Source organism: Gobius niger (assembly GCF_951799975.1).
Source record: "Gobius niger genome assembly, chromosome: 12".
Lineage (NCBI taxonomy): Eukaryota > Metazoa > Chordata > Actinopteri > Gobiiformes > Gobiidae > Gobius > Gobius niger.
Window position 1 is genome coordinate 21,310,181 of NC_136863.1, and position 19,466 is coordinate 21,329,646.

At 42.7% G+C, this 19,466-nt stretch overlaps 1 protein-coding gene across 2 annotated transcripts in view; it reads left to right on the forward strand.

The window, feature by feature from the left end:
* LOC306971612 (A-type voltage-gated potassium channel KCND2-like) overlaps positions 1-17,903 on the forward strand; it is a 57,388-nt gene extending 39,485 nt beyond the window's left edge. The window contains exons 3-6 of one of the 2 annotated variants that reach the window (XM_079567947.1): positions 9,830-9,992; positions 11,279-11,377; positions 12,659-12,879; positions 16,239-17,903. In XM_079567947.1, coding sequence (XP_079424073.1) covers positions 9,830-9,992; positions 11,279-11,377; positions 12,659-12,879; positions 16,239-16,425 — 670 coding nt within the window. In that variant the 3' untranslated portion in view covers positions 16,426-17,903. Of the gene's footprint in view, positions 1-9,829; positions 9,993-10,436; positions 11,378-12,658; positions 12,880-16,238 lie in introns of those variants that run through there. The other variant, XR_013793464.1, reaches the window with a different exon arrangement.
* Positions 17,904-19,466: the final 1,563 nt, after the last annotated feature.

Here is a 19,466-nt window from a genome sequence, read left to right on the forward strand (position 1 = left end):
CATTAATATTAATGAAAGGCATTTACTGTATACCTTTTTATGAATTTTCTTGACCCAAATAACATTCTGTAGTTGTTTTTTTCCAAATCCTTTTGTACACGGAATGTTTTTTAAATGTCTTAATGGTCTTGGTCCTTCTTATCTTTCAGAACTGCTTTTAGCTTGTGAACCTTCGTGGCCCCGTCGCTCCTCCGGCAGGGGTCTCCTTGTTATTCCTAAAGTCAACAAAAAAACTCACGGCGAGGCGCCTTTCCTGTATTACGGCCCTCGCCTCTGGAACGACCTGCCGGAGAAGCTCAGGGCTGCAGAGAACGTTCATGTTTTTAAGAGCAGGCTCAAGACCCACCTTTTTAGCTTAGCTTTTAACTGACATCTATTTATTTAGTCCTAATATCATATATATGGGAGGGTGTGCCAGGCGTATTGTTTTAAATGTTGTAATCTGTAAAGCACTTTGTGATACCTTTCGGTATGAAAAGCGCTTTAGAGATAAAGTTTGATAATTGATTAAAAAAAGTTTGATGATTGATAAGGCTCAGTGCAGAGGGAATCTACTCCTGAATAAGATGATCAAAGATGATTAAAGGGGCTAGATGCAAGTTAGCCATTTTATACTCACTACTGCCACCTCAGGTCATACATGTACCGGCACCGTCTATATGAAGCTCGTGCATGACGGTACTTCGGACCCGAATTAACACCTTTTTGAGTAACAGTGCAGGATTTTAGAGGCAGTTGTGGTGAATATGTCTGGGCTCATTCTACACATTAGGACATTGTTGAAACATGTAGGGGGAGGAAAATACTTAATTTTAACATTTTGAATCTCCGTATAGTCCCTTTAAAGGAATAGGCCACCGTTTTTACATACTGAGATATGTTCTTACCTCACTTTAGACGTGTTAATATATCCCCGTCTGGTCTTTGTCCGTGCGCTCTGCCAGGCAAACGGAGCACATACGCAGCCTCTCCCACATGTCACATAGCTCCAAAAAAGCTCACGATAGAAGCTACCAAGCTCTTCCACGTGTTCCCTATTTAAATAAAGTTACGTGAAGTGTTTTCATGCGAAGTATATTTACACAGAAATGTAGCATGTCGATTTTATAAGCAAATAAAAAGGGGGACTATATTGTGAGGCGTAGTGATACGAGGAGTAAAACGTCCGCGCAGTAACTCCTAAAGACTTCCCCCGCTCACTTCCGTCAATAACCTTTAGGAGTTACTGCGCGGACGTTTTACTCCTCGTATCATTACGCCTCACAATATAGTCCCCCTTTTTATTTGCTTACAAAATCGACATGCTACATTTCTGTGTAAATATACTTCGCATGAAAACACTTCACGTAACTTTATTTAAATAGGGAACACGTGGAAGAGCTTGGTAGCTTCTATCGTGAGCTTTTTTGGAGCTATGTGACATGTGGGAGAGGCTGCGTATGTGCTCCGTTTGCCTGGCAGAGCGCACGGACAAAGACCAGACGGGGATATATTAACACGTCTAAAGTGAGGTAAGAGCATATCTCAGTATGTAAAAACGGTGGCCTATTCCTTTAAGATTTGAGTCCGATTACGAAGCAATTTTTTGATTTCTTCTTCTTCGATAACTCGCTCCATTTGGTTTGGTTTAATTGAACCCACTGATTCAAAAACTGGTCATTTTATTCAAATAGGTTTATTGTTGCTCCTAATATGTAAACACATCAATATTGTCAACAAAGGGCCATATAGGACTTCTACAACTTAACACCCAGTAATATTTCATAATTGGCAGAAAAGATTTGTATTAAAATAAAATTAGCACGTCTATTCCTGAAGGTGCAGACTTGTGGCATAATAACAAGGTGACTGGGCCTTTGTGCGGATCCAAGAAAATAGGCTCCTGTCTTCTTGACCTTGCGGCTGTCCCGTTGGTCCCTTCACTTTGTGACTGGTGCAGTCAGTGACGAGACCGGAGTTTGAGGATAACTGACAGATATTTCTCCGACATTTTTTTTTTGTCTTGAGGGTGGGGGTCTTGTGCAGCTGGTGGACTGTGAAAGGAGCGTGTGAATTACCCCGGGAAGCAGTGATACGGAGCGCTGCGTGCACCGGGATGTTTGCTGAAGGTCAAAAAGAGAATCAGCCATTCACCCAGTTATCAAACAGCAGCCCAGGCATGTCGGCACTGAGCGGGCACCATTCATATCTCCTTTTTGAGATGATAAAAAATGGTAATCGCTGTCATTTCAAAGTGTCCGACCTTGACAATTTTCCTCAACAAAGTGTCCTTTTTTTTTTTGCAAGCGATTCTGCCACACACAATATAGTACACTCTGAAAAAGATTATCCCCGCAGATACCAACAGGCAGAGGGATGTAAAGTTGAATCAATCTCAATAGAAGGAAAAAAAGTGGTGGAATTGGATATTAATTTCGAGAGTGAGATCATGTGATTGCATGCACACCAGTAATTATCAGCAGGAGGCGAATGGCAGAGATGGTGCGGTGATAGGACAGAGGCCTCATTAATCTATCGTCTGATCAGCTGAATCAAAATGCTTGGATTTTAATCAAATTAGTTTCTTTTCATCGCTTTCTACCGACAATATCAAAGTGCTTTTTTGATTAAAACCAAGATTAAATAACTTAACCATGACACAGTGTTAATGGCATAGCCCTCACAGTGTTCTCCAGTGTTCTCCATGGGATCATGCTGAGTTGAACTGAAAGTCCTTTGTGACTTTTTGTTCATTGAGTCATTGGGCTTGCAGCTCCTAGACTTAGCGTATTTAAGTGGGAAGTACGTGGGGTGGAGAAACCCATGGCCGATGGGGATGTTATGCACAACAGCCTTTTTCCTCCAACCAGACTCCACGGCCGGGAAGGGGGAGGGGTTGTGGGGTTGAACATGTGCTTTTGTTTTGGTCGTGTCCAATCCATGCCACAACGGGACTGGCTGTATCGACTACATCTCTTTCTCTCGGGACACGAACATTGTTTAGCTCACGATGGGGTTAATGAAGTTTTTAGTTTAACTGTGAGAACCTTTATTGCTTAAGGAAGAACACAAGGCAGCACGATGTAAAAGAGGAAATGAATGTGACGCCGCCATCCGAGCACCGCTCTCAGTGCTGCTTGTAATTGTGTACTTTAGAAACTTAAAACCGCCCTTAAAACACATGTTTGTGTTTTTACTCTCTAATGTTATATTGTTTACATCATGTATTTTTGCCCTGTATGTGAAGCACTTTGGGCACCCAGTGTTGTTGTAAATGTGCTATACAAATAAAGTTGACATTGACATTGTACAGCTGCTCCATATGGAAGATAACCATAGCGTTTACAGTTTGCGCTGTCCTTGCGCCAGGCACAAAATCTGGCCCATTGAGTGTGTCAGTATCTTCACCAAATGTCACACTGCTGCTTGGTAGTGTAAAATATCATCAGAATATTATCACATAGTGTCACACAGTTTAAATAGTGCTATTGTCCCAATCACAAGTTTTGCACTCATCTCTTTAGTCTTATGTGAAGGCACCAGTTGGATGTAACATACTGTACATTTGCATTATATAGGGTAGTTGCAAAACCCTGAATGTACAAAACTATCAGAAACATATACAAATGTAAGTGCACCACTGTCATCCTTATTCTCCTAAGTGGATACTATTAGCAGAACTCACAGCGTCTAATAGGCATTGTGCTTTATCTGCCAAAACCTTTTTCATTCACAACCACTCGCTGCTATATCATAAAAATAGCCCGTTTTACTTCCTCGTTGTGCCTGAGAAAAACGGCACTTTCGCGATCAAACTCCCGACAGTTGCCCAGGGTTGTCAGGCTCAGAGCATCAGCAGAGCATCCTCAGCTATACGATCCCTCTTGGATCCCAGTAGTCAGCACTGCTAAGCTGCTGGCCGTAATCACAACTGGCATGTGAGTGAGTGAGACAGCGGGTCCTGGTTTAGACCTTTGTGATTACATTTGAAACTTCAACCTGTTCCCCCTCAAGAGAGAGACTCGTTCAGGTTCTGTCGGCTGCCAAACGTTTAAAGAGCCCACTTCAGTTACGACCAGGCTGTTTTACCATATAAATGTGTGCGCTTTATATCCACTGGTCACTTTACAGGTAGGCCATGTCTAAATGCTAATACAAATACATTCAAATGCAGCGTTGTGCGGCAGGATGAAAACTGACTAAAGTCTTAGGTCCACAGTCTCGGTATTGGTATGGATAGCATTGCACTAAGGTGTCTTGTGAATCGGGAGGTTTGGGCATCGCTGAAGCGTGGATTGGTCTAAAACTGCTGATCTGCAAAGTGAAGCTGGCCTCCCAAACGAGAAAACATTTAGCGAGCGGCTAGTGGTGAAAATGAACTTTCAACTGCCTCCTTTACACAATCGTTAAGGCAAATGAGGCGTAAGTAAAACCAATGCCGATGCAGAGTTTCGTCCCAGCTTAAGACAATAGTTAGGTTAATGAGTGGAGCTGGCTTATGGGGTAAACAGTGGGGCTGTATGGCGGATCAAACCCTTTACCTCAAGCGGAGAGTTCTAAAGTGAACTCGATTACCAAGGGATTGGGGCGAACGAGCGCGGAGAAGCTTTCAGGACAATTTGACACTCCTTCGCTACAACGGGAGAATGTGCCACTTGTTACAGCCACGATCTGCACTTTGAGAGTGTTCCTAATAATGTGGCCGGGGAGTGTATGTAAAGTCGATCTCGATGTGTAGTACCGGCTGTACCCACGCAGAGCCCCGGGCCCTCCGACCGCGGACAGAAAAACAAATGACGTATGCGTGAAGTCATCCAGATATGTCCTGTTCTTTTGCCCGCGTTTGTTCCTCTCTCTCTTCACACTTACCAGATGGCAGTCAGATTTCACACACTGCGTTCTGGAAGACAATCAAGGAACAAGATTGCTTTTTTAGGAAGGAGGATTGCTTTAACTAGATGTCAAATTACAGGCTCCCCCCCCCGTCCGTCCTTTCTCTCCTTTTTGCGCACACCGGCATTGCTCCGTCAGAGTGAGTGTTTGTTGTTGATTCTTTACCATTTTGAGGCAACTTCACGCGCTAAACTTGGAACAGCCCATGTTTAGCCGACTGCGATATTAAAGGATTTTGTGACTCAGTGGATTCACTAGCGAGGAGGACCGTGCCATAACAAGATTTAGATTAGAAACATTTATTGAGTGAGGAACAGGAACAGGTTGTGGAGACACTGGGAGAGCGATGGGATGATTAGCGGATGATGGCTTGGTTCGTGGGTGAGATGAGACTCGGGGTGAGAGCTCCGTTTCTGCAGTTTAACCAGCCGAGAGAGCGTCTTTTCCTTGTAAAGGTTGATCTTTAGGGATAAACAGAGAGGGAGGGTAGATGCAGAGAAAGATAAGAGAAGGGAAATGACGAATGAAAGGATTTCTCGGAAAAATGGGAGTTGTGATTGTGGTGAGCAGCGGGTATATGTGTTGGATATATACTATGTGGTGAGGAGTGGTCCTGCTCTCCTCTCTCTGTTCTTGGCGCTAGTATATCTCTGCCGTGTTAGACAAGAGCCTGGGCGGTTTTACATTTTCTTCATTTCAAAAAGATGTTATATGTATTTTTCTTTTTTAAAATAGAGTAATTTTGCACATACTCCATCAACAAGCAACCTTTCCCTCTTCCCTCTCACAACCTGTTTCCACTCAATCCTCTTGACATTTCTCATTGTGTAGTGAAATGGCATGTAACAAATGTTTTAAAGTGTGCTTTTCAAATCATAACAAGGCTGCACACTTTGGTATCCTCGCTGCCAGTCAGTTTTCAAAGGTTGTTCTGAACACTGTTGGTTTTAATCAGAAAAAAATATATATATTTCACCTTTTCTAATCGTCAATGAATCAAGCTAGAAATCCTTCTTGAAAGACCAACTGGAAGCCTTTAAAGGAACAAGGCCAATGTTTTTTCCATACTGAGATAAGTATATTACCGGAGCTTAGACGAGTTGATGTGTGCCTGTCTGGTCTTTACACGTGCGCTCAGTCACGCAAAAACACCAAAGATGTTGTTAGCGTTTAGCCTCTCCTCTCCTCTATGGGGCCAAACGGGGGTGAAGTTAGAGGCGACCAAGCTCTTCCACGTTTTCCCTAGTTTATTACCATATTACAATGTCATTCTCCGATCAAAAACAGACCTGGAGCTGTTTTTCAACCCACTCGCGCATCTTGTGAGTGATCACCGAATCTTCTCCAGTGGGTTTTCTTAACACCTTGACGACAGCGCCCAAAACGCTCCTCCTGAGGTCCTGTACGCATCCCTGCTTTCCTCACCTCGCCATCTTTTGCAAAGCTTAATCCTTTCATCCCGAAGCTAAATCCCTTCATCCCGAAGTGAAATCCTTTCATCAGGAAGTGAGTGGAAGAGCACCGAGTTTTCGCTCTCTTTCGCTTTGTTAAAACAGCTGCACAGCAAAGGGGAGCATCAAGAGGAGGGTGGGTGGGAGGGAGAGAGGGGTTTACAGTGAGAACATCCGAAAGTAAAGCTACTGGATATTTTGTTTCAGCATTTTGTTTTAGATCAATATCACACTTTCTAACGAACAAAGTGCACAATAGAGATAAAGATGTGTATTATTACCAAATAGTATGCCTATAAAATGCATTTTAGTAAAGGTGTCTCGAGCCTCTTTTGAAGCTACCTGTTTCCACATCTCATGCAAAGTTGATTCAGTAAAAAAATAAAACTCCTTATCGTTAGTTTATTTGTTCCCAGATGAAAGAGAGCAGCCTCATTCATAACAGCAAAATTGGGTGAGGGATGGGGGGGGTCTTCTTTTCCCCTAAAGCCACTTGTTGCCGCTGGTGATGAGTCAGTGCCGTGTCTCTTAAGGTCAACCTTCTATCGCCGTCCGCACGTTGACACAGAAACTCATGAATGTTTGATCGCTCTATTATCCCTGGCCGGGCGGGGGACACTCAACTCCTCACTTCAACAATTCAAATGTTCCCTTTACCATGACATTCGCCCCCCCCCCCCCTCCCCCCCTTTCCCGTTGTCTGCCGGTGCCCGTGGGCCCCCCCGTTTGACTCATCCACGGTGGGCCCCTGTGCTGCAGTGGCGTCATCCCGCCGTAGCGCCATTTAACACGCCGCCGCTGTTCGAAGTGAAGCCGCTGGATTGGGGGGAATTGATACTCAGTCATCCCGACATGTCTTTTCCTCCTCTGTGGGGGCGGATAAAAATCTGGTCATCCATCTTTGCGTCCCCAACCCACCCCAGCCTCCTCCCATGTCAGGTCCGAGCGCCGCGGAAACCTGGATACCTGCTCCGGCGGACAACAGAGAACAAAGAGAGGAACATTACTTTAATCTCTGCGGCTGCTGTTAATTCCTGCCTCTGCCTTCATTCTGGGGCCCTGTGTATCTCAGCCTCTCCCTTATGAACAATCCATCACTGTTAGTGCTTTTCTCCGGAGCGCGCTTTGCCGCTTTCTTTTTTCTTTTTTTCCCACCTGCTCGCTGCGCTTTGAAAAGACGCCGCAGCCAGGGAGGACTGCAATACATTGTTGCTGCTACACTACATTGCGGACTTCCCTCCCCATCCGACTGCCTTCCCTCCTATTGGAATAAAAGCCTATTTTTTAGTTTCATTTGTGTTCAATGTAGCATACTAACTTGCCCACATTTGTTGAATTCTTGGTAGAACTTGGAACAACAAAATGGTTGCAATTGCTTTATCGTTATTGCAATATCTACTCATTAATGTGCGCTCTTATTGTATGTGACAGACACGCATCGCAAGGGACGTAAACTAAATTTAAAAAAAACACCTCTAAAGGGAGATGTGGAGTCCCAAAGGATGTGATCATTTTCTCACATTACATTCCCAACTGATTTTTCCTCATATGGTAATCGTGATATTTATCTTATTTGCTGAACGACAGCAGGGAAGATGTATTTTGTTATCAATATTTTCCACTTCCTCACAAAGCTCCACCATGCAGCATCCATACAAGAAAGAACTTTGAATGGAGTGTGGGATTAAGCGTTTAAAATAGAACGTCCCCCTCCCCTCCTGACATATAAAAGTAAACAAAATAGCCACAGAACGCCAACTTTCTCATGACATTTCTTTACGACTGTATGAGGTTGACAGCACAATCCCAAGCAAATGTAAATCTACTCAAAGTTCAATGTGTTTTTAAGTTCAACTCACTATTTTGATGTTTTTTGCCAAGCTGCATTACTCTTAAAAAGTGAAATATGCAAAGTTTTCCCTTGGTCATGAATATTGCACATTTCCGTGATCCTTAGGTAGATACATATTTGATACGGGATATTGGCTGGAGTATGACACATGGTGCAATCACTTTCCCTTATGCATTTCTTAATAGGCTTTCAACATTACATGCTGCTTCTATAATTGACACCTGCAGTCAGGCTTTGCTGGGGATTACATAGGAAAATGACCTGACCTGTAATGAACTGTGAAACTAATGACATCACTGTGAGATCTCTCAAGTTGAAAGCAAACTGTTGTACACGGAGACTCATCAAGCGTGATATTAAAACGTCCACTTTTACATCTCTGTGCTGCGCTCGGCCCAGTCCAAAGTTGGACCCAATGTGATGGAAACCTGAGGCTAATGACTCCAGCAGACGGCCCAGGGCATTAGACAACTTCATTTATGAAATAGTCAGCCTCCCGTGTAGCCATACATTCACATTAGGCTGCCTGAGTTGAGAGACGCTCCGCTGTCACAGCCACTGAGCAATGTTGATGTCCCCCTCCACCTGCATTCATCTTCCTCTCCGGTGCTAATGGTCTTCTCAGGTCATTTACGCATTAAGGTCCTGATCATTCATCTCCACCTGCAGCCTGCGATCTGTGCTGTATGTGCTGTACAGATGTGAAGGAGATGTGCAGAAAACATCACTCATGTTATTTCAGTTTCACAGACCAGCCGAGGAAACACAGAGACAAATGCTGTAATGTACAGTGCCGCAGCTCCTAATTGCTCTAGAGGAGCGCTAATGCTAATTATATCTTAATGTAAAATGATAATTGCCACTTGTTGTGGCAGTAAAATGTCACTGCTCTGCTGCGGCATTTTCTTTGTTAGTGTGTCTGTATTGTGTGCAGAGCAGGTTGACTGGAGTGGGCACAGAGACAGGTCTGTCTCAGAGACAGACACATCCATCTCTTTAATGGCCATGATTCAGACCCACCTGACACTGATATGTTCTACTATTAATCAGTCAGTGCTGTTTAACATAGTGGAGCATTTACATAGCTCGTGTTTAACCGCACTCCCATGATGCACTGCGCTGCATAATAAGTACTGTCCTTTTATCTTTTTTCGTGTAACTTGGTTGTGCATTCAATATTAAAGGTCCATTAGGATGTAGCATGGAGAACAAAACACTAAAGTGGCTGAGAAGCGCTTCTTAACCTCTCCCCGGGGTGAGGATCATACTGCTCCCCTTTGCTTTTAGCCAACGTGATGCTCCTCGTGGATCTCTCACAAGCTGTTTGCCTAACAGAGGTCACGGGGGAAATGTAGTGTGCGCTGTCACAATGTGAACGCATTAGCCTGTGCCAGCAGGTGTGTAATTATATATGAAACTCTTTTAAAGGAGCATCATCATGGCCCGTTGAAAGTAGGCCAGAGACATCAGACGAGGCCTATTTATTTCTGAACCGCTTCAAACGTGCCACTCCATATTTGAAGTCAATAATTCAAGGTCATGATGCAGCTATTTTAAGAAATATAAAAATAGTTTAAATTGACAAAAGCTTGTTGTGATCAAGGTCTCGGTGCCACTTTTCCCTGTGCTTATGTCAACTTGCTGTGTGTTTCAGGTACGGCGACATGGTGCCTAAGACCATTGTGGGGAAGGTCTTTGGCTCCATCTGCTCTCTGAGTGGGGTGCTGGTCATCGCGCTGCCCGTCCCTGTCATTGTGTCCAACTTTAGCCGCATCTACCACCAGAGCCAACGGGCCGAGAAGCGCCGCGCCCAGAGGGTACTGTCCTACTGTCTGTCTCTGTTATTCTGATAGAGGCCTGTATTCTGCTTTATCTGCCTTTCCTTATTGGTCCTGTCTTATCAACTGGTAACAGAATGACAGTGCAAACACTATCTCTCTGAATATTAATCTTTTATTGTGTTTGTGTCTAACTCTGTGCGGGTGGGCTAAACTTACTTGAGTGTATTATTTCAATGGGAGAGATATAAGTGCAGGAATGACAATGACTGAACAACTGATCTTCAGGCTACAGTGTCAGCATCTTTTAAATTGCAATATGTGCATTTATTTCTAAAAGTGTTTGCTATGGAAGAATTTTGAAATCATAGATTAAGTATAGTTGTTCGCAGCTAAATACAGAGGCTGCCAGAGGGAGACAGAGCCAATTAGAGTGACAGACAAACATCAGAGGCTAAAACAGAGGTCTGTTTGTTCAAACAGAAAACTCGGCTTTCTAGAATCCGCGCTGTGAAGATTCGAGGCACAAATGCCTATATGCGCTACAAACAAAATGGGCTGCTGCTCGACTCACTGGAGGTAACGGCGCCTGGCGGCGGCTGGGGGCGTGCTGGCCGGGGCCTCGCTGACGCTTGCATGCCGCTGTGCTCGGGTCCATGCATCAAAGGGGTGTGGGGGGGCTTCCCATGCTGTAACCCAGGGGCTGCCATCATCAGTGCTTCAGTGTGGTCGTTCTCTCTTACATCACTGCTGCAGCATCGACATAGACTCTCTCTCTGACCATACAGCCGGACAGGTCTTCTGGAGACTCATGAGCAGCTGCATGTCTGTCCAACAGGGTTTGGAGGGGAAGGAGCCACCCAAAGGCTCACAGGACACTGAGCTCAGCCTGCATCTCCTCTAAACTCTGTTTTTGATGTGATTTGAATGTATTTCTTGAGCATCCAGGTTTAGGTCAGACTAACACTACATCCTCCATCAGAGCCGCCAGAGCCATCAGCGTGTCGTGTTTCTGTGGTCTGAATCTGTGTAGTGTCTGATCTGTGTCCAGGTGTGCCACTGCTATGCATTGACTTTGAGTTCCTTTCGGTTGAAGTTGATTTATGGTCTTTCTCATTAAATGAATGAAAGAATGGCAATTACAGTGTGACATGTGTGTTTAAACATCACTAGGTTTTCAGTAGATTGGCTGCCGTGCTACAGATCTGCATTCTCAACGTTCTACGCTCGCCTCTCTTCACTACATCACTGAGCTGTTGCCTGAGACTGTGTGTGTTTGATGGCTTGGGCCTGCTCATCTGCACTTATCTTTTGTGTTTCCCAAGGCCTGCAAGGAGGCAGCACAGTCCCTGGTGACGAAGCCTGCCACCCCGCCTTTTGAGAGCCAACACCATCACCTGCTCCACTGCCTGGAGAAAACCACGGTAAGGCACACTCTTACTCTCGGTAAGGCACTATCACAATAATATCTTTATTGTATAAACCTTCCAATAAACCTTAAAAAAACATTGTTTCATAACATAAAGCTGCACCTTGTGCTTATTCAATTGCTCTGTCCATAACACAGTTGAGTTTTCATTCATGCACATACTCTGTTCCTATTTCTTTGTGGGGCTTTTTAAAAATAGCATCAAACGGAGCTAGAGAACCTTTAGTCTGCTCACTAGCATCATCCTAAAGATAACATGACTCTGCCAGCCTGTACCATTAATCCTTCCAAACAAACCAGCTCACTTCATTTGAACCAATCCATAATTCAGCAGAGCAGGAACTAAGAGAGTTAATGTGACAGGAGTTTTACACTGGCTGCTCTGATCTCTGCACAGAGACAGGAGCACACTTTAAATCAAGAGAGCATGCTCCTCATATCTCATCCCTTTGCTCTGTAGGAGGCTGGTGCCCTGGGAACAAGCCCCATAAAGACTTCATGGATCATGCAAGATGCCAGTATATACATTATGCCCCTTCTGTACTCTCACACAGCAGCGTTTGTAGATAAAGTGGTAGTATGGTTCAGTCAGTGTTGCCCTGCCCCCTGCTGGACAAGTGCACACATTATTTGTGCCTGACCTTCAAGTCAAGCCCATTTGTCACAGGGATAACAGTGGTGAATGTTTTCGCAGATGGCTCTTAATATGGACATCTGGCCCCATATATTTCGATCCCCTTGATGATTCATTTAGCAATTATTAAACAATTTTGCTGTAGTCTCTGTTTAGCCGTCAGTGTGAAACATCTTCTCTCATTAGTTAGCACAGGCAGTCATTATAGATGTAATGGGGTGATTCGTGAGCAGCGTTGACAATATGAGAAAATCATTCAGTGTTCAATAACTGTGTTAAACAGCGTGATGGGCAATATTTTGTACTATTATGGCAATGGCGTGGAAGTTGAATTACAACAGGTAATGTCTTAACTCCACCAAACTGTTCTGGTACAAAGAAAGACACATGGGGACTTAATTGAGAAAATCCTTTGAGATTTTGACACACAAAAAAAAACAGAAAAGCTATGGCCCTATTTTTTATTCAATGCTCTAATTCTGATAACGAACAAAAAGAAATCTGTTGGATGGAATCTGTCGTTAACTATTCCGTTTCTCCTGAATTTGATATTGCATCACATACTTTGCCATCTTTGTCATTTTGCGATATTCTTTGCCCCCCTTGACCCCACATTGGCGCCTCTCTCTCTCTCCGCTGCAGAATCACGAGTTTGTGGATGAGCAGACGTTCCAGGCCAACTGCATGGACATTAGCATGATAAACAAGTCTGGCTCGCGCTCCTCCTCCATCTCTTCGTCTCCACACGGCCTCAGCTCCTGCTGCTCCCGACGGCACCGCAAGAAGAGCAGCTTCAGCCTGCCCAGCACCAACAACCAGGAGCTGAGCACCATCCAAATCAGGGAGCGACCAGTGGCCAACAGGTAATGGCTGCACACACTGCCGTTATGTGGCTCTATATACAGCTTATACGAAAGCAAGGGATTTGTTGTGTGCTTTAATAGACTTGTTATTGCCATTATTGTTTCATTTCATTTATTTATTTAATTCATTGAAATACACACTCAGTCAGCACCTTTCTGTATCTTGGGCAATGAATTGAATTTACCACAAGCCTGAAAACTTAAATAGTTCAATGTTTCCTGTAATTTCTAAAATGCTAAATCTACATATTCACACATAAATGTATAATAGATGACAAAGCCATCAGTGACCGCATAACAGAAATAGACTTAATATTATTGCGCAAATGGAGCTGTACATAATGTATATAAAAATAGATACAACTACCACATATTTTCTGCAGCCTGTGCCAACACGTTCCTTCATTACTGCTGTGAACTTGGGCCCTTGAAGCTGTGAAAGTTGTCAAGGTGAAAATAGCATTTGAAACAGTTGGTCTGGAATAATTCATCATTACCCCGCATAAAACTAATTGCTTCTCAGGGACATGTGGCCTGTTCTTTGTGCTCAAAATGTCTGACCAGTGGATCATCAAATATTTACTACTCTGTTGTGGGTGCACTTAATACAGTACATACACGCATTCGTTTCTCCACCTGAAATAAGGTCAACATGGATGAGGCGTCTCCGTGGCAATGTTCCTTAACTTGTTCTTCCATATAGTACATTGTATGTGCTCTAAAAAGCCTACAAGTTTCCCATTTATTTAAAAACAAAGTCAATCGCGTTGCCGCAATGGATAAAAGACTTTTGTAATGAAGAAACAAACAAAGAAATAAGACCTCTGTCAGGATTGAATTGTAATAGGATAGAAATTGCAATTTGAATGGCTACATTTTTTCATATCCCAAAGCCGGCAATTGTTTCTGTAATGTAATGCCCGCTGCAGAAAACAAAAAAAATAATGTCTCCATGGGGTATTTTAGGTATAGAATAAGCAAACTCTGTAGTTCAGACCTCTACGTGTTTTGAAGCGCAAGTGATTCTTGTGTTCATGTGCAGTTCATGCTACATACAGTATCTCAGGTTGCTTCTGGGAGTGTTTACATAACCATAATATTGCGCTAATTGTTTAAAATCATTCATCCCTAGCAGAAACAAACAATACTGTATGCACTGAGCTCTAAAAGCACCCTAACGGTGCTAAGATCTTGTTGGTTAAAGCATTTTGTTCACACCTCCTTTTCACACATACAATAATAGACTTTAATATAACATGAACCAGTGCAGCTGCAGATAAAACCGCTGACCATCCTCCCGCCACAAAAAAACCCGCCCTTTTGCGTTACTCAACCTGATAAATCGCAGTAATATGTTGCGGAAGGGGAAGCAATTAGCACAACAGCAGAAAAGTTAAGTATGACAAGTTGAGCGTATCAGTGAGTTTTGTTTCTTGATAATTGCAGCATGATTAAAATCTATGTTAGGTCTATATGTTAAACTCAGTGACAGGGCCAAATTAAAACCCATTCTGCTGAGAGCGCAGCACAGCATTTATTTCCTAAATGGGTTGACCTCATGACACTATGTTCCCCCCCCCCCCCCACACACACAGCACTGAGCAAGTGTTTTAGCGAGGTGTGAAATCAGAGAGCTTCACGCAGTGTGAGGGAAATTATTTTTTGAGGTGTCAATAATGAACCAAGGACAAAATGATCCAAGGGCATTTTTCAAACCACTCTGTACCACTTTCTGATTTTGACTGAAAAGAGAGAGAGAATTGTGTTTATTTGTAAAATTCTTCATTATTTTTTATACCATTTAAAATCATGTATGTTGTTATTTGAGTCCAGGTCAGATCAGATTTCCTTATCATTGATTGGATCAGTGTCTTGCCCGAGGTCTGCTTATTAAAGACAATTCACAATTCCACTGTATTGTATAGAAAAAAAAGCTTTAGATCCTATACATGTAATATGAATAATGAATGAATAACAAAAGAGGGTCTTAAGCACTGACCTTTGCCTGAACTAGATTGTCTAAGCTTAAATTTGTTGAAATATGTATTTCGTACCATTGCGCAGCAGCGTGGCATTGAGGTCTTTATTGTCTTGAGTCACATTTTTATAGAAATGTGTCCATTGTTAGACATTTAATTGTCCATTGCAAAAACCTCATACTGTACAGTGCATATAAAACTAGAAGAGGGTTTCTCCTATTGACTGTAGGGGTGGGAACCTCTGGGTACCTCACAATTCGATACACGAATACATGGCTCGCGATAACGATGATCTGACAATACACAGATACTGCGATTATCGATATTTTGCACAAAAATAATCTGCAATACATCCTGATTTTTTTTTAAACATGCAATTTTTTAACCTTTTTTACATACATATACATTTTATTCACCATATACGTTTGTTTTCATGTGCTTTGTCCTTTGTACCGCATTTTCTTGAATGAATAACTCAATAACTTACGCACTGGGTTTGTCAGTGACATCACTTCATTCACATTTAAAGCAATACTAAGTAACTTGTTTACCTTAATAAATCCTTTCCGTAGTCCCTCTGGGGGTAATACCAGTGTTAATGGGATGCTTGGGGGGTCTTTCATCTCCCCCTGGTGTCTCTGGCCAGAAAACCACAATAGCAACTTTCCCTGCACCGGGTCGGAGCTGCCAATGCACGCTGATGACATACTGAAGAACAAGCTAACAGGCTAACGGGCAAAGCTAACTGCAGGCCCGCGCCACTTTAAACAGTATTTACAGCCAAGTTTGAGTGAAAAAAAAATATTTCCATTGTGTAATTGGATGTACAATATCCCTCTCTCCCTTTGTCTTTTCTGTCAGCGTTGTATTTACTCTCACGGACAATTAATAAGTTCGGAATTTGCTACGACACCTGCAGTTGCGCGTATGGCATCTAGGGGCAAGAGTTACTTAGTACTGCTTTAAACAAAAACACGTCGTATTTCAGAAGGAAATACGATACTTTTAACGTATTTTAACGATTACTTTTAACTCTCATTAAAAGTAATGTATTTGTGTAATGTATTTGTCTAAGTGCCTAAGATTGTAGTGCTGCTGGCCTCTATTGTTCTGACTGAATTCTTGATCATTGTTGGCTTCTATTGACTGTGAAATAGTAGTACTTTAATAATATAGTAGTGCCCGGCTACCTCATTAATATGCATGACGGTGCTTATTTATGCATGACATCATCAAAAGTATTGATATCGTAATATCTGTATCGTATCATCCCGCAAAATATAGCTATATATCAAAACAATCTCTGTATTGTCACACTCCTAACCGATTGTGCCAAAGGGGTGCAAGGATCTTAAGCTTTTTACACTTTCTCTCCCACAGCCGCTCCAACCTGAACGCCAAGCTGGACGAGACGGTGCCCTTGAAGCGCAACGACCCGTACATCTCGCCCGCCATGGTCAGCCTCCAGGCCCCCGTGGTGACATTGTCAGACGGGGCCGGCTCCGCCAGCTCCACCACCGCCGTCGCGTACTCTCAAAGCAACATAGTCCGAGTATCTGCCTTGTAGATGTCATGCTATTTAGCCTATCTGCCTATCAGCCGACTGGTCTTTGTCGTCGAAGTACCACATTTGCTGTAAGGAGAGAGAAGGGGGGGGGACCACCCACCGAGCATCAACCTGCCATTCTCCAGAGACAGATTATACGAGTTTATGATCTAAGGCGGCTCTTCATCTGATGTCAAAAATCTCTGCATGGTTTCAACTTGGTGTTTGGACTTTCGGGGGAAGGAAACGCAACCAGCAGCTCCTTTAAAAGCACAGCGAAAAAGAGTTTATCGGGATCGTCTGAATATCGGTGTTGCCTACAAAAATACTGAGAAAAAGAACTTTATTTTTTTGAATATGTAACGTTTGTGTCATCTATAGGAGGAAAAAGGCGGGTGTTTTCGCGGTCGATTAAAATGACCCGTATTGACAAAGCACACTCATTCTCATCTTATTGTGAATATCGTGGGGTATATTTAGGAACTTACCAGCCAGTTTGCTACGTATACGTTTTCAAAAAGCCACAACGAAATGGTCTCCCGAGTCCCCCTGTTGTTTCTTGTAAATTCAGAAAAACACAAACACACTGAACTGGAATGGATCGCCGTTTTCCGTGACTGCTCATTATCGATCCATGGACTGCTCGCCGCGTCAACGTATTACCACGCATCCCCGACATGTTTGTGAAATGTGCAAAGTGAAAGTTAAAAAATCCTGATATCTGTGTTAGCTTATTGACATCCTGGGTCAACCCCACCTCCATTGATAAATAATTGAGAAATATACAGGGTAATTATTGCAGTCATAGTTGGGTAGAAGGGTCAAGACACAAAATGGACGTATTGTTGAAAAAAAAAAAGAAGAAAAAAAAAAGATCCTCTTAAAATAATCAATGCTACTTCCCGTGAGATTTGATAGTACACTGTGTTCAAAGCGCCATTTTGTACATTTTTCATTATTGTAAATATCTCAGTTGGGAAAGACAAGTCATCTGCATTTGAAAGTCGGGTATACTTTTCTTTCTAGATTTAGTTGACATACCGTTTCTGTGTGTTAACTGGTTGAATTAAGGATTTGCATGCGGTCATTACGAAAATTGAGTTTCTTCTTCTTAAAAGTATGTCTCTACTTCCTGTTTTGAGCTTTGTCCTTTAAAAATGATGGAGAAATGGAGGGAAAAGGGGGTTGGGGATGTTATGATGTAAATTGCAGAGCACTTTTAAATGATTTTATTGAAATCTTCTTGTCATGAATTAAAATAAGGGGGAAAGGAGAGGGGTTTAAATGATCACATTGTGCATTTGGTGCAGTGGATAGAATAAAACTGTAGCTCAAATGATACATCCAACAAGCGAGCCATGTCTTTCTTTATGGCAGCACAGTGAACTGGACAGAATGTAGCCAACAGTTGTCTTAAAGCAGGATTTAGTAGGAGTCAGTTGAAAGGATTGGGCTGGTCATTTGGATGGGTTTCAGTCACATGACCAAAAAAATGCTTAAAGGTGCACTACAAAACATTTTATGTGGGGGAAAAAAAGTTTTTATTTGTGCGTATATGACCTTGTAGTGACCCAGAGGCTGTATGAGTGGTCAGCATGACACCTTTGCTTTCCATCACAGCGGCCTCTAGGACGCCTCAGGATCAATTGTTTGGAAGGTTTTCGTTGCTGATGGGCCCTCTCACCAGAAAACCTACAAAACAATTGATCCTGGAGTGTTGAAGAGGCCACTGTAATGGAAAGTAAAGGTGCCATGCTGACAACTCATGCACCCGCTGGGCCGCTACAAGGTCAAATACCCACAAATATCAACTTTTTTTTTTGGCACAAAAAGTTGCACAACGCAGCTTTAAGGTCCAATAAATAAATGCATTTTCCTGTCAACGACACCACAGTGAAGACCCCGAGTTTGATTCCCAAGGTCCTTGGTCCCCTGTGTGGGCAACTTCCGGTTGTCCCGCATCAACCCAAAACATACACAATAGGCTAAAATCTTCAGCAAGATATGCTCCTGACCCACGCGCACAGTTTTGGCTTTACCCAAATCTAAAAGCTTCTTGAAAAAAAGCACCGACATAGACATGGAAATGCAACAAAAATGTGACAAAGGAGCAACAAGACAAAAAAAAACTAAAAAAAATAAGCAATGAAAAAAAAAGATGAAAAAGCAACAAAAACACCACTATAAAAACCTACAAAAACATGACAAAAAGCAACAACAAAACAAAAATGAAAACACAAAAAAGCTCCAAAAATGAAGCGATAAAAGAGCGACAAAAACGGGCCAGAAAAACGATAATACAACAAAAAAGTGACAAAAGATCATAAAAAATGCGGCGAAAACAGATAGGATCATTTGAAAGGCCTTAGCTTTCAATTGAAGCATTACACTGTTGCTCTCCGGTACAGAAGCTTTTAGATTTGGGTAATGCCAAACCGGAGAAAATGCACTCGGTTAAGGTGTAAGAGGATAACATACCCAAGCAATAAAAAAAATAATGTTGTAGCTTGAATAATAATAAGGTTTGACAAAGGTTTATTTCAATTAAATCTGTATTCAAACAAACTGTAGCTATTGTGTAAAGACACGGACGATGCTATTGAGAGTTAAAATAAAGCATTTGGAAGAGGAAGTATGTGAGATTTTAAACCTCATGTATGAAGAAAAGGAGTATCATTTGGAAAAAAGTATGTCCACGTAATACGTCAAGCTGATGGAGCCATGGCTGGACATGTGTGGGCCTGACTTCCCAGAGGGGGGTCTCGGGCTGGGTGTCTCAGGGGGACGATGAGCACTTGTTTGGGCCGTGGATGGTGTAACGTTCTCCTGCTGGGCTGATTGCTCTTAAGGTATAAAGCAGCAGGTGGTGCCTCAGCTCTGCAGGGTTCATGTACTGCTCACAACTCAAGTCTGCCAGAATTCTTTCTCACAGTTTCAAAGGCCGGGGGTATAGTTTTATGAACTGTGTTATATACTGTATTATATTTTTGACAACAAACACTTGACATCTACTTCTAATTCATTTGAAGAATTTAGTTGAACAAATATTGATCCATTTTGAG